Source organism: Garra rufa, chromosome 11, assembly GCF_049309525.1.
Source record: "Garra rufa chromosome 11, GarRuf1.0, whole genome shotgun sequence".
Classification (NCBI taxonomy): Eukaryota; Metazoa; Chordata; class Actinopteri; order Cypriniformes; family Cyprinidae; genus Garra; species Garra rufa.
The window spans coordinates 40,016,019-40,031,151 of NC_133371.1; the positions used below are offsets into that span (position 1 = coordinate 40,016,019).

At 34.0% G+C, this 15,133-nt stretch overlaps 1 protein-coding gene across 1 annotated transcript in view; it reads left to right on the plus strand.

The window, feature by feature from the left end:
• The window catches only part of mapk8ip2 (mitogen-activated protein kinase 8 interacting protein 2), a 41,150-nt gene extending 32,129 nt beyond the window's left edge, over positions 1-9,021 (plus strand). The window contains exons 7-13 of the mRNA XM_073850859.1: positions 569-644; positions 830-1,002; positions 2,502-2,611; positions 2,728-2,850; positions 4,057-4,127; positions 4,237-4,335; positions 6,278-9,021. Coding sequence (XP_073706960.1) covers positions 569-644; positions 830-1,002; positions 2,502-2,611; positions 2,728-2,850; positions 4,057-4,127; positions 4,237-4,335; positions 6,278-6,350 — 725 coding nt within the window. The 3' untranslated portion in view covers positions 6,351-9,021. The remainder of the gene's footprint in view (positions 1-568; positions 645-829; positions 1,003-2,501; positions 2,612-2,727; positions 2,851-4,056; positions 4,128-4,236; positions 4,336-6,277) is intronic.
• The last annotated feature ends 6,112 nt before the right edge of the window (positions 9,022-15,133 follow it).

Sequence of the window (15,133 nt, forward strand, 5' to 3'; positions counted from 1 at the left end):
GTGGTCCAGTGTTTTGGACCCCATTAACTTTCACTGTATGAATCGATGGTTTAATTTTGATTTCTTTGAAAGATTTCTTAGCGCCAATGCTTTGTTATTGTTTGCTCTCTTGATTGATTAAACTAATATGGCTTACAAAGCAACATTTTTAAAGCTGCTCTAAAGGTTTAATACATAAATATGCACAAGAAGGAAACGCAAAATAAATTGTTGTATATTACCGAAATAAATTACCAAATTAAATCCCATTCACAGAGCCATTCTGAGCCCTTTTAGTACAGTTTAGGAGATTTAGATGATCATTTTACATAATTTAGTAGCCTGTCTCACTGAACAGAAAGGATATTTAATAATCCTAATGAGATGACATCAGAAGATGAAGGATTTTGTATGACCTGCTTCTAAATGAGTTTTGCAGTACTCTGTGACACACACACACACACACACACACACACACACACACACACACACACACACACACAAACACAAACACACACACATACACACTCAGAGAGTCTACCTTTAGGCTTGTATCTCAGTATACAGTGACATATTATGTGTGTTTCAGGCACAGAGTCCTTTGGGCTTTTCTCGTGCACTATAAATGGAGAAGAAAGAGATCAGACCCACAGAGCAGTCTTCAGGTGAGCAATTCTGCCCACACCATAACCTAAAAACACCTACAGTAGCTCTTATCAGAAAGCTCAAGTCTGGGAAGCTCAAGGAAATCTTCTTTTTCGGTATCTGTTAAAACAGTTAATTGACTTCTCGTAATATATCTATTGCAAGCAATGCATTGCAAATGCAAGTTTTAATGCCCACGCTGCAGGTTCATCCCACGGCATGCAGATGAGCTGGAGTTAGACGTTGATGATCCATTATTCGTTGAGGAAGAGGAGGATGATTACTGGTACCGTGGGTACAACATGCGCACAGGGGCCAGGGGGATTTTCCCAGCATACTACGCCCACGAAGTTGTTGGTCAAACAAAAGACCTGATGAGTAAGAATTTTGAAAATACAGTGTTTTCAAAGTACAATTTATAATTTTGGAGGGGTTTCTAGGGGAAAATATGGACAGTTGAAGACAAAAGTTTACATACACCTTGCAGAATCTGCAAAATGTTAATTACTTTACCAAAATAAGAGGGATGATACAAAATGCATGTTATTTTTTATTTAGTACTGAACTGAATAAGATATTATACATAAAATATGTTTACATATGTGACCCTGGACCACAAAACCAGTCATAAGGTTAAATTTTACAAAACTGAGATGTATACATCATATGAAAGATCAATAAATAAACTTTCTATTGCTGTGTGGTTTGTTAGGATAGGACAATATTTGGCCGAGATACAACTATTTGGAAATCTGGAATCTGAGGGTGCAAAAAAATCAAAATGCTGAGAAAATCACCTTTAAAGTTCTCCAAATTAAGGTCTTAACAATGCATATTACTAATCAAAAATTACATTTTGATATATTTATAGCAGGAATTTTACAAAATATCTTCATGGAACATGATCCTTACTTAATTTCCTAATGATTTTTGGCATAAAAGAAAAATCGATCATTTTGACCCATACAATGTATTTTTGGCTATTGCTACAAATATACCCCAGCGACTTAAGACTGGTTTTGTGGTCCAGGGTCACATATAGTCCACAAGAAAATAATAGTTGAATATATAAAATAACCCTGTTTTACAAAAGTTTACATATGCTTGATTGTTAATACTGTGTTGTTACCTGAATGAATGCTCTTCAGGTCCCACAAACTGTTTTTTTCAGCTTTTTTGTGAATTTGAATCCTTTCCAACAATGACTGTATGATTCTGAGATCCACCTTTTCATACTGAGGGACTCATGCAACTATGACAGAAGGTTCAAACACTCACTGATGCTTCAGAAGGAAACAGATGCATTAAGAGGCAACGGTGAAAACTTTTGAACAGAATGAAGATGTGTACATTTTTCTTATTTTGTCTAAGTATCTTTTTTTCTTCAGTACTGCCCTTCAGAAGCTACAGAAGATATTTATGTTTTTCCTAGACATTTACCTTGATCTTCATATTCCAAAAGTTTTCACCCCAGCAGGTCTTAATGCATTTTTTTTCTGAAGCATCAGTGAGCATTTATACCGTCTGTAATAGTTGCATTTGAGTCCCTCAGTTGTCCTCAGTGTGAAAAGATGGATCTCAAAACACAAAAATGCTTTTTTGTCGGACATTTGTCCTTTGTCAGGACAAACAAGAGACTTTCTTATAAAAAATAACATGCATTTTGTATGATCCCTCTTATTTTGGTAAAATAATTCACATTTTGCAGATTCTGCAAGGTGTATGTAAACTTTTGACTTCAGATTTATATACTTCTGTAGAAGAGCCCTTCTGATAAACAATATGTGACTGCTTTCTTTATCCTTGGCCTTCACATCTGGTCTCTTTGTTTAAGCATTTGGTGAGTCAGCATTGTCTGTATACGTGTGTTTCCATAGCAATGAAGAGGAACCCTGCTTGGATGGAAAGCTTCCGAGTGCAGTTTCTGGGTTCGGTGGAAGTTCCTTATCACCAAGGCAACGGCATCCTGTGCGCTGCCATGCAGAAGGTACAGTAAACAGGAAATGTATTAGTTGCTTTACTAATGTGAGATAGTACACAAGGAATGCACAATGTTACATCATATGGTGCAAATGAGAAGTAATGTGTTGGATTGTCTTTCAGATCGCAATAGCAAGGAAGAGGACGGTGCATCTTCATCCCCCATCTATTTGTGAGCTGGAAATAAGCCTGCAGGGTGTGAAACTAGTCATGAGTTTGGATGACGAGTACGACTTTTCAGGGGAGGTAAGAGAAAGAGAGAAAGTCAGCCATGATTAATTTATCATGCAAACAAAATATCTGATAAATGGAGTTAATGATGGAGTTAAAGAAAATACGAACTTTTTAAATATATATTTTTTATTTATTATTTGTCTACTGAGTGTTTATTTCATGTGTAAATGATTTTTTTTAACTAAAAGTTAAATAAATAATATTTATTTCTATTTGTGCGTGTCTTTCAAATAGAAAACACTATTAAAACACACTGTTGTTTAAAAGTTTGGGATATTTAATGCTTTTTTTAAAGAAGTTTCTTACTCATTAAGGCTGCATTTATTTGAATAAAAATCCAGAAAAAAATGTAATATTATGAAATATTATTTCAATGTACAATCACTGTTCTCTATGTGAATATATTTTAAAATGTAATTTATTCCTGTGTTGCAAAGCTGATTTTCACCATAATTTCTCCAGTCTTCAGTGTCACATGATCCTTCAGAAATCGTTCTAATATGCTGACTTATTATCAATGTTCAAAACAGTTGTGCTGTTTAATATTATATTGAAACCAGTGATACTTTTTTTTTTAATAAAAAAGGATTCTTTAATAAATAAAAAGTAAAAAAGAACAGAATTGATTTAAAATAGAAATCTTTTGTAACAATATAAACTACCATTTAAAAGTTTAAAATTAATACTTTTATTCAGCAAGGATGTGTTAAATTGATAAAAAAAAAAAAAGTGATAGCAAAAAAAAAAAAAAAAAAAAAAAGAAAAAATATATATTTTGAATAAATGCTGTTCTTTTTAACTTTTTATTTATCAAAGAATCCTGACAAAAGTATCACTGGTTCCAAAAAAATAGTAAAACTGTTTTCAACATTGATAATAAAAGTCACAAATCAGCATATTATAATGATTTCTGAAGGATGTGACACTGAAGACTGGAGTGATGGCTGATGAAAATTCAGCTTTCCATCACAGAAATGAATTATATCTCAAAATATATTAAAATAAACTGCAATAATATTTCACAATAGTACTGTTTTTTCTGTATTTTTGATGAGTAAATGCAGCCTTGATGAGCATAAGAGACTTCTTTAAAAACATTAAAAATCTTTTGAATGGCAGTGTAGACGTTAAAGATAAATTGTGGAGAATATCTAAATTTCAGCATTTTGCTTGGACTGTGATATTAAATATAATTCCTCTTCTCGTTTCTTTTCATAGTTTGACAGATGTAGTCACTTCTTCCAAATGAAAAACATCTCTTTCTGTGGATGCCATCCTAAAAACAACTGGTAAATATACACACACATACATTACTACTTTCTATTTGTTTTAGTCTTTATGCATTTTATCAATTTGTGGTCCAAAATAACACTCTCGTCTCGGTGTGTCTTTCTGTAGTTATTTTGGTTTCATCACCAAGCACCCGATGCTGAACAGGTTTGCATGTCACGTCTTCGTCTCTCAGGACTCCATGAGACATGTAGCCGAGTGTGTGGGGTGAGTAATGCTCTTAAACGGCATAATAACACTCACAAGAAACTTTTGACACTGAGAATAGCGAGCCAAGGAGAAAAGAAGAGCGGAGTTAATGAGAGTGATCGGTCTCTGCTCCATTATCAGAGCACAGAACAGACTGCTGTATGAATTATTAAAGCTTCTCTCTTTTGGAGCAGACAGAGAGACCTGAGTTATGGGCCCCAGCAAGAGGCAGCTAGCTCTGCCACATTACATAATATGACCTTATGAACATTATTTAACCTTATTATTAAACATGGAAATTAACGGGGAATGTTAAAGAACAGAAACTAAAGATGTTTTATGATGTATTTTTCCTCCCATCTCATATTTATATTTGATATCAAAAGTTTACACACACCTTTCAGAATCTGCAAAATGTTAATTGTTTTTCTAAAATAAGAGGGATCATACAAAATGCATGTTATTTTGTATTTAGTAAATAAGATATTTCACATAAAAGACATTTACATATAGTCCATAAGAGAAAATAAAAGTTAAATTTATTAAAATGCCCCCATTCGAAAGTTTACATACGCTTGATTCCTAATACTGTGTTGTTACCTGAATGATCCACAGCTGTTTTTTTTTTTTTTTTTTTTTTGTTTAGTGATAGTAGTTCATGAGTCCCTTGTTTGTCCTGAACAGTTAAACTGCCCTCTGTTCTTCAGAAAAATCCTTCAGGTCCCACAAATTCTTTGGTTTTCCAGCATTTTTGTGTATTGGAACCCTTTCCAACAATGACTATGATTTATCTTTTCACAATGAGGACAACTGAGTGTCTCATGTGCAACTAGTACAGAAGGTTCAAACACTCACTGATGCTCCAGAAGGGAAACATAATGTATTAAGAGCCGGGGGTGAAGACTTTTTGAATTTGAAGGTCAGGGTAAATTTAACTTTTTTGTCTTCTGGGAAACATGTAATATTCTGTAGCTTTTGTAGGGCAGTACTAAATAAAAAAAAAAATACATTTAGGGAAAATAAGAATGTACAAAAAATGTATCTTCATTCAAAAGTAGGAAGGTATTTTTCTGATCTCCTTAATTCTTATTATAAAACGGTTAGTTCCATTCCTCAATTCTGATTGGTCAGCAGCTGTGTCGTATTCATGATACGGCACTGCTATGACCGCTTCACTCAACGGTTTTGTGTATCATTGAACCCCCTTAGCAACCACCCTTAGCAACGTAAACACAGCTGCAGCAGTTAGGGACTACTTTTTACAGCGGAAGGCAGTTAATGATTTTACTTTATGAAAACGTACAAATTAATATATATATAAATTTATATATATTTTTGATTTTAATATTTTTATTGTGTGGTAACCGTTTTATAAAAGCAATAAGGTACTTGAGGCCGTGCTGTATCATGAATAAATCACGGCTGAAGGGGTTGCCTAACAACGCCCTTCAGCCGTGATTTATTCATGATACAGCACGGCCTCTCGTACCTTATTGCTTAAATATAGCACTGCCCTTCAGAAACTACAGAAGATACTTGCATGTTTTCCAGAAGACAAAATAAGTGAAATTTACCCTGATCTTCGAATTCAAAAGTTCAATGCATTGTGTTTCCTTTCTTAAGCATCAGTGAGCGTTTGAACCTTCTGTAATAGTTGCATATGAGTCTCTCAGTTGTCCTCAGTGTGAAAAGATGGAACTCAAAATCATACAGTCATTGTTGGAAAGGGTTCAAATGCACTAAAATGCAGTAAAACCAAAGAATTTGTGGGATCTGAAAGATTTTCCTAAAGAGAACAACAGGCAGTTTAACTGTTCAGGACTCTTATTTTGGTAAAATTCTGCAAGGTGTATGTAAACTTTTGATTTTAACTGTATATGAATTGAATGGTGAGGTACCGAAAGATTCCCACCCCTACATGTTTATGTTCTAATCACCTATTTCTCTATGCTTGTTTCAGACGGGCTTTCCAGGAGTACTACCAGGAGCACTTAGAATACGCCTGTCCTACCGAAGATATCTACCTTGAGTAAAGGAGGAAAAGGGTAACCATGGCAACTGCTGTCCCTCACGACAGATGTCTGTTCCTGGCTTGGCCACTACGAGGCGCCTAGCAGCCTTCTCAAATGTAACATAGGCCTCATCTCTTTATTCTCTTCCTCAGTTTCTCTTGTTCTCTCGACATGAACTGAGCTGAATACTCTGCATATAGGCTCTTAGTGGTCTGTCTGTTTATTTCAATGTTTCTCAATTAATTTACTCTCTTCATTGAGATGGATTGCTTGTTTATTTAACTTTTCTACTATATAATTAGGGACATGGTTTCGGGGTGGATACATTGGTTCGATTTCTTTTTTTTTTTTTATATATATATATAGTCCTGGTGTAGAAAAGGCAAAATATGACTTCACATGTTTGATTGCATGGCTTTGAGGGTTATGCTCACAAACACACATACACACATGAGAGATCTAACAAAAGCGAAAGGCGATCAGAAGTTTGAATCTGAGGACCAGGATTGTTTGTAAATATGTATTTGTCCGATTCTGATACATTGCTGTACTGGGTTTGTACTAAAAAGGACAGGGCAGTAGGACGTGACCTGGAATCGTTGATAGGTCTACAGATTGTCTGTTCCGACGTAGTAGAAGGCTTACTGTACGTTTCTGATTTTACCGCGATGTAAATACTGTACAAATAGGGATGAGTGTAGGTGAATACAGATGCTTCATTACATCACGGTATGCAAGTATCCCACGCCATCTGTCTGCGAATGAAAAAGTGGGATGGATTGCAGGTCGGCAGGCTGGGTGCAGATGGATCTAGAGATGGTTCGGTGAATCTCATCAAGTCGTATCTGGAACATATTTGACCCCAAAATCACAACAAATAATATTTTGCCTTAAGGTGATGATTTTTTTCAACTGTTTTTTCATCTTGATTTTTACACCTACAATTATAGTAAAGAATCCAGATGCATTAGTGTTTTTTTTTTTAGCATTTAGTTGATTTTCATTTTTGATTCTCAGTAATACAGTTTAAAAAATCATCCTGATAATATTTAAAATCAATGTGCAATTAAGGCTGTGTGAAAGACCATTTACACCACTGAATGACAAATAAAAAAAGATAATTGTGACACAGTTCTGACATGTTTTTCTGACTTTTTTCTCAGAATTGTGTGATATAAACTCAATATTCTGGGAAATTAAGTCAGAATTATGAGATATAAACTGGGAATTCTGACTTTTTTCTCAGAATTTCATGATACAAACTCGCAATTGCGAGTTATAAAGTCAGAATTGTGAGAAAAGTCAAAATTGTGGGATATAAACTCGTAATTGCAAAAAAATAAAGTCAGAATTGTGAAATATAAACTAGGATTTCTGACTTTTTTTCATCAGAGTTGTGTGATATAAACTTGCATAATTATATAATTATGAGTTATAAAGTCAGAATTGCTAGAAACGTTAGAATCGTGGGAGAAAAACTTGTAATTGCAAGAAATAAAGTCAAAATTTGCGAGATATAAACTCGCAAATCTGAGTTTATGTCTCACAATTCTGAGAAAAAGGTCAGATTTTATATGATAAATGAAGTCATAATTGTGAGATATAAACTGGCAATTCTGACTTTTTTCCTCAGAATTGTGAAATATACTCGCAATTATGAGTTATAAGTCAGAATTGAGAGAAAAGTCAGAATTGTCGGATATAAACTTGTAACTGAAAGAAATGAAGTCAGAATTGTGAGATATAAACATCTTAATTCTTTTATGAGTTTTTTTCTCACAATTGCGAGTTTACATCCCACAATTCTGACTTTTTTTCAGAATTGGGGGATATAAACCTGCAATTGCAATAATTTCTCAGAATTGCGTGTTTGTATCTCACAATTCTGAGAAAAAAAAAATCAGAATGTGAAATAAAAAGTCACAATTACCTTTTTTAAAATTATTATTCAGTGGCAGAAATGGGCTTCCGTAAGGCTGTGCTACAAATATTACCATTATCTATAATAATAGGCTTTATTTTCTTCATACAAAATAAAATTCATTTAAATTTGGGGTAAAATATTATTTGGATACCAACTTTGTGAGATTCATCCGTTGGCTATGCTACAGCACAGTCCTTCAGGCATTCAGTCAAATAATATTTCTCCAGCTCTCAATCCTGACAGCCCCTCTACTTACCATTGTCTGCTGTCTTGTATGAATGTCAGGTTGGATTTACGCTTTTAGCTTTTAAGCCTGATGTAGCCCATATCTCATAATATTTCAGAGAGATGAAATGCTTGCAGTGAGCAAATTGAAGCCTGTCCCAGTCATTGGGAAACACTAAATACAGGAATATTTTACCACACTAGTCAGTTCATTTGCAGGATAAGTATTGCTTCATATTAGACTGAAATACCCTAATTCTGTCCTGTGAAGCAACGAATAAGTCATTTATGTAGATGCCATGTGATTATATAATAAGCTCAGGACATCATTTTGGTCATTCAGCTCTCTGACTTATAACTAGCCCTTGTCCTGACCTTGACCGCGCTGCTGAGACTGAACAGAGCGGATCCCCCTGCTGGCTTCATACAGTATTGACGTACACCTCATTCAGTCTGATGAATGCAATCCAGGGCCATGCAATACAATAGCTCTCAATCGTGATGTGAAGACATTCAGTTAATATTACAGGAAATGCATGGAGATTAATTTAATATGGCAGGATATGGTCCGTTTTGTTTCCATTACATCCTGTCATGAAATTTCCTGTTATATTATATAGAAATGCAGGGCTGTGTTTAGAATGAAATATCGCATACTGTGCATACTGAGTAAACCTTAATGTCTAATTCAGCAATTATTTGGGAAATAAAAAGAGTTGTTTTGCATTTTAAATCTAGGAATAGGTCAAAGTATCAAAATATCTTTTTGTGTTATTAATCAGAATTATGAGATATAAACTGGCAATTCTGACTTTTTTTCTCGCAATTGCGAGTTATAAAGTCAAAATTGTGAAAAAAGTCAAAATTGTAGGATATAAAATCATAATTACAAGAAATAAAGTCAGAATTGGGAGATATAAACTAGCAATTCTGACTTAATTTTTTATTATTGTTATATAAACTTGCAATTATGAGTTATAAAGTCAGAATTGTGAGGAATAAACTCGCAATTCTGAGAAATTAAGTCATAATTATGATATATAAACTTTTCTCAGTATTGCGTGATTTAAACTCACAATTATGAGCTATAAAGTCAGAATTGCAAGAAAGTTAGAATTGTGGGATATTAACTTGTAATTGCAAGAAATAAAGTCAGAACTGAGATATAAACTGGCAATTCTGACTTTTCTCAGAATGTGTGATATAAAGTTGCAATTGCGAGTTATAAAGTCAGAATTGCAAGAAAACTCAGAATTGCTCAGAACTCAGAAATAAAGTCAGAACTGTGAGGTATAAACTCGCAATTCTGAGAAATTAAATCATAATTACGATATATAAACTGGCAATTCGGACTTTTTTTCTCAGAATTATATGATTTACACTCGCAATTATGAGTTATAAAGTCAGAATTGCAAGAAAGTTAGAATTGTGGGATGTAAACTTGCAAAAACTAAAGTCAGAATTGTGAGATATAAACAATTATGAGTTATAAAGTCAGAATTGCAAAAAAACTTAAAATTGCAAGAAATAAAGTCAGAATTGTGAGGTATAAAATCGCAATTCTGAGAAATTAAATCATAATTATGAGATAAAAACTCACAATTATGAGTTATAAAGTCAGAATTGCAAAAAAAACTCAGAATTGCAAGAAATAAAGTCAGAATTGTAAAGTATAAACTCGCAATTCTGAGAAATGAAATCATAATTATGAGATATAAACTGGCAATTCTGACTTTTTTTCTCAGAATTATATGATTTACACTCGCAATTATGAGTTATAAAGTCAGAATTGCAAGAAAGTTAGAATTGTGGGATGTAAACTTGCAAAAACTAAAGTCAGAATTGTGAGATATAAACAATTATGAGTTATAAAGTCAGAATTGCAAAAAAAATTAAAATTGCAAGAAATAAAGTCAGAATTGTGAGGTATAAAATCACAATTCTGAGAAATTAAATCATAATTATGAGATAAAAACACAATTATGAGTTATAAAGTCAGAATTGCAAAAAACTCAGAATTGCAAGAAATAAAGTCAGAATTGTAAGGTATAAACTGGCAATTCTGAGAAATGAAATCATAATTATGAGATATAAACTGGCAATTCTGACTTTTTTTCTCAGAATTGTGTCATTTAAACTTGCAGTTATGACTCATAGTTAGAATGGTGGGATGTAAATTCGAAAGTATCAAAAAAGTATCAAAACGCCTTTTTGTGCACACTGCACTGTGGTATACTCAGGGTGCCATTTGTGAAAAAAGCAGAGGGGGGATGCTTTTGAAAACTTTTTTTTCTCTCTCCATAGGCGGAGATTGACTAAACCGTTTATACTGTTTTACTGTTTAACTGTTATGTCATGAAATGTTTTTAATAAGAAACGTGTCTAACGTGATCACGAATCACGAACGATCCGCATCAGTAAACAAAACGATTCACTGTTTCGAAGCGCTCTGGTCGGATCGCGAATCATTTGATTCAGAACAGGATTTTAAGCGCGTTTCGCAAATAATTTGATTTAGATCGGGACGTAGGAGCGGCTTCGCGGAATGTTTGATCCCCACCGGGGATAAAAAATAATTCAGCAGAGGCAGGGATGCATAGACCAGAGGGGGGGAAATCCCCCATCCCCCTCGGCAAATCGCACCCTGGGTATACTAGTATGCATAGTATGCTAGTATGCCATTTTGAATGCAACCCAACGTTCCCTGCACACGTGACTGTATCCTCCAGCAGCCTGCAATCTGTTTCCATGGTTACCCGTTCATTTGTGACGGTGACACTCTCAACGGAAGGAGTTTTATGTTTTAAATGTGTCTTGTTTTGGGTTAGATGGCTGTAAATATAATAGAGTCAGGATCACCATGCTGTGTCCTTTCTGTTGAGTATGTTATTGAGATAAATATGTAAATTTAAAAATAATAATAATAATAATGATAATGTTGATGATAACAATCTCACAACCAAACGCCAACTGTGATGGGGGTGAAAAGATATAAATAGCTTTGAATTAGTATTTGTATCTTTCCTTTATCTGCTTTCCATCTGTTTGTTGGATGTGTGGTCACTATGTGCGGAATAACACGCAATCGTTCTGCTGACGTTCTAACAGATCCGCCGTGTCAATCCAGATCTTCATTCACAAACAAACACGCGTCGAATGCCCAACAACTCATTCGTCATTGCATTTAATGGGTCAGATCAGAATCCTTAGTTATTATGACTGTTACATGCCATCCTTTGTGTGTTCATTCAGTAAATGAGTATCTTAAATATTTTAGCCTTCACCTTAGCAAATTTGTAGTGACAAATTGGCTGTGAAACCCCTAACACATTCAGGCAGAGCATCTAATACTTCTTGATTACTTAAGCTTGGGTAGCTGAAATACAATTACAAGAAATACAAAGTTCTGGACTTCAACGTACATAATTCAGTCCTTCACTGTATAACGGAAACAGCTTCAGTATGACAAAACTATGTATCTTGTATCTTTAAAAATGAAAACTTGTAAAGAAAAAAAAAATCTCACTGCCTTGTCATGGATTTGGTCTTATGAATAAAATACTATATGCTTGATGTCACCAAAGTGTTTCTGAGCAGTCTTATTTAAGTATATTTGAGATAATATTATAGTTTTTGTTAATACTCTGAACTGAATTTTTTGTTTTATATTCTTTTTATATTTTGTTTTCATGGTAACATGCTAGTAACTTGCTAATCATGCTATTAACATGCTAATCATGCTAAATAGCTAATCATACTAAAACATGCTAATTCTGCTAACAGCATGCTTGTGACTTGCAAATAATGCTAGGAACATGTTAACAACATGTTAATCATGCTAACAGCATGTTAGTAACTTGTTAATCATGCTAGCCACATCATAGTAACATGCTAATCATGTTAGAATCATGTTAACAACATGCTAGTATTACTAATCATGTTAACAAATGCCAGAAACATGCTAGTAACATGCTAACCATGTTAACATCATGCTAGTAACACGTTAATCATGCATACAGCGTACTAGTAACTTGTTAATCATGCTAACAAGCTAATCATGCTAATAACTTGCTAATCATGCTAACAAGCTAATCATACTAAAAACATGCTAATTATGCTAACAGCATGTTAGTAATCATGTTGACATGTCAGTATTAGTAATCATGTTAACAAATGCTAGCAACATGTTAGTAAAAAGCTAACCATGTTAACATCATGCTAATCTTGCTAACAGCATGCTAGTAACTTGATAATTATGTTAGCACATCATAGTAACATGCTAATCATGTTAGAATCATGTTAACAACACGCTGGTATTACTAATCATGTTAACAAATGCTAGCAACATGTTAGTAAGGTGTTAACCATGTTAACATCATGGTAGCAAAATGCTAAAAACACAACATCATGATAGAATCATGTTTAACATGCTAATCATGGTAACAACATGCTAATCATGCTAACAGCATGTTAGTAACTTGATAATGATACTAGCCACATCATAGTAACATGCTAATCATGTTAGAATCATGTTAGCAACATGCTAATAACGCAGCATTCATGCTAGAATCATTTTTTACATGTTAATCATGGTAACAAGTAACAACATGGTAATATTAAGTAACTGCTAACATCATAGTAACATGCTAGAAACATGCTAACATGTTAGTAACATGTTAATCATGTTAGAAACATTCTAGAATAATGCTAGCAATTTACTAATGCTGGCAAATGCTAATAACATGTTAATCAGGTTAGAAACATGCTAACAACATGGTAGTAACTTGCTAATCGTGCTAGAAAAATGTTAATAACATGATAATCACGTTAAAATCAGCAAATAACAACATGTAAATAACATGCTAATCATGTTAGGATCATGTTATTAACATGTTAATCATGGTAACATGCTAATCATGTTAAAAACATGTTAACATCATGCTAGAAACATGATAACAACATGCTAGCAACATGCTAGTCATGTCAGAACCATGCTAGCAACATGGTAGTAACAAGTTAATCATGTTAAATGCTAGCAACATGCTAATCATGTTTAATCATGCTAGCAACATGCTAATAACGTGCTAATAATGTTAGAATCATGTAACATGGTAACATGTTAAACATGCTAACCATGTAAGAAACATTCTAACAACATGCCAATCATGTTAACGCATATAGTAACTTGCTAATCATGCAAGAATAATGCTTGTAACATGCTAGTAACTTGCTAATCATGCTGGAAACATGCTAATCATGCTAGCAACTGCTAAGGACATGTTAATTCAGGTTAAATTCTGCTAGCAACATGCTAATTGCTCCGGTTTGTGTTCACGGTGTGTGTGTTCACTACTGTGTGTGTGCACTTGGATGGGTTAAATGCAGAGCACAAATTCCTAGTATGGGTCACCATCACTAAACCATCCTAAATCAAGTTATTTCAAGTTTTAGTTATTGTATTTGTTTTTTTTTTTTGTTTTTTTTGAAAATCTAAAATACACTCTTTGTTTGATTCAAGCAACATTAATATTATTTTTTTATATTCAAATTATTTTTTTTTTTTCAGTTTCAGTTAACCATAATAACTAGGGTTGCATCGATCCGATACTCTGGATCGGTATCGACGCCGATCCAAGCTTTTGAATGGATCGGATATTGGTGATGCATGACCGATCCAAATTCGATACCATTACCAGAGTTTGATTGAATAAATAGCAAGAAATAATAGTCTACTGTAAAAACTATAATAGTTCATACAAGAACACAATTATTTTAAAACATTGCCTTAAAAATAAAATACATTTAAAATACGTTGCGCTGCTTACAAAACCACATGTGACGTGAGTGTGACAGGCGAGTTCAGAGGGAACTTTCACATGCAAAGTACCTCAGCGCGGTAAACAGGTCCCTGATTTGGAAATATTTCACTCTTGATACAGCAGCTAGTAGCACTGCAAATTGTAATATTTGCAAAGCCAAAGTTTCAAGAGGTGGAAGTAGTGTTTCGAATTACAACACCACAAATTTAATCAAGCGTCTTCAGAAGCATCACGCAAAAGAACACAAGGACTTCGCGATTGTTTAATACAGCAGTTAAATAAATAAGAAGTTATTATTAAATGACCTGCATTGTCTGACTATAACACTATTGCCTGATTTTGCTCTATTTCATGTCAAAAGTAGTCTGAAACAAGTCACAACTGAGCCGCTGCGCATCTCCACTCAAACACAGCGGTGTTTCGTTTATGAATGAACGTGCGTTTTTAAACAATCTAGTGAAATGATTCAATTTCCCATTCAAACAGAGAGTCACTTGCTTTATTCCTGAATGAACCATCCGTTCAAACGAATCAAATGAATGAAATGATTCAGTAATTAAATCAGTGTCTTGCCGCCATCTGCTGGCAGATCTGTTCAGTTATTTATATCTGTAATATTTCTGTTGTCAAGATGTTATTTTTAAAACATTAATCTTAATATGAATTTATGAATTTGATTACACTCATGCATGTATCTAGCCTGGAAAAATCCAGACCCTAATCTATTAAGATTAAGGGTCTGGCATCGAGCAATGAAAAGGGTCTAACTCGAGGGGCGGCACCAAGCATGCATTTTAAACTCTCACCGCACGCAATTGGATAACGCCACGACCAAT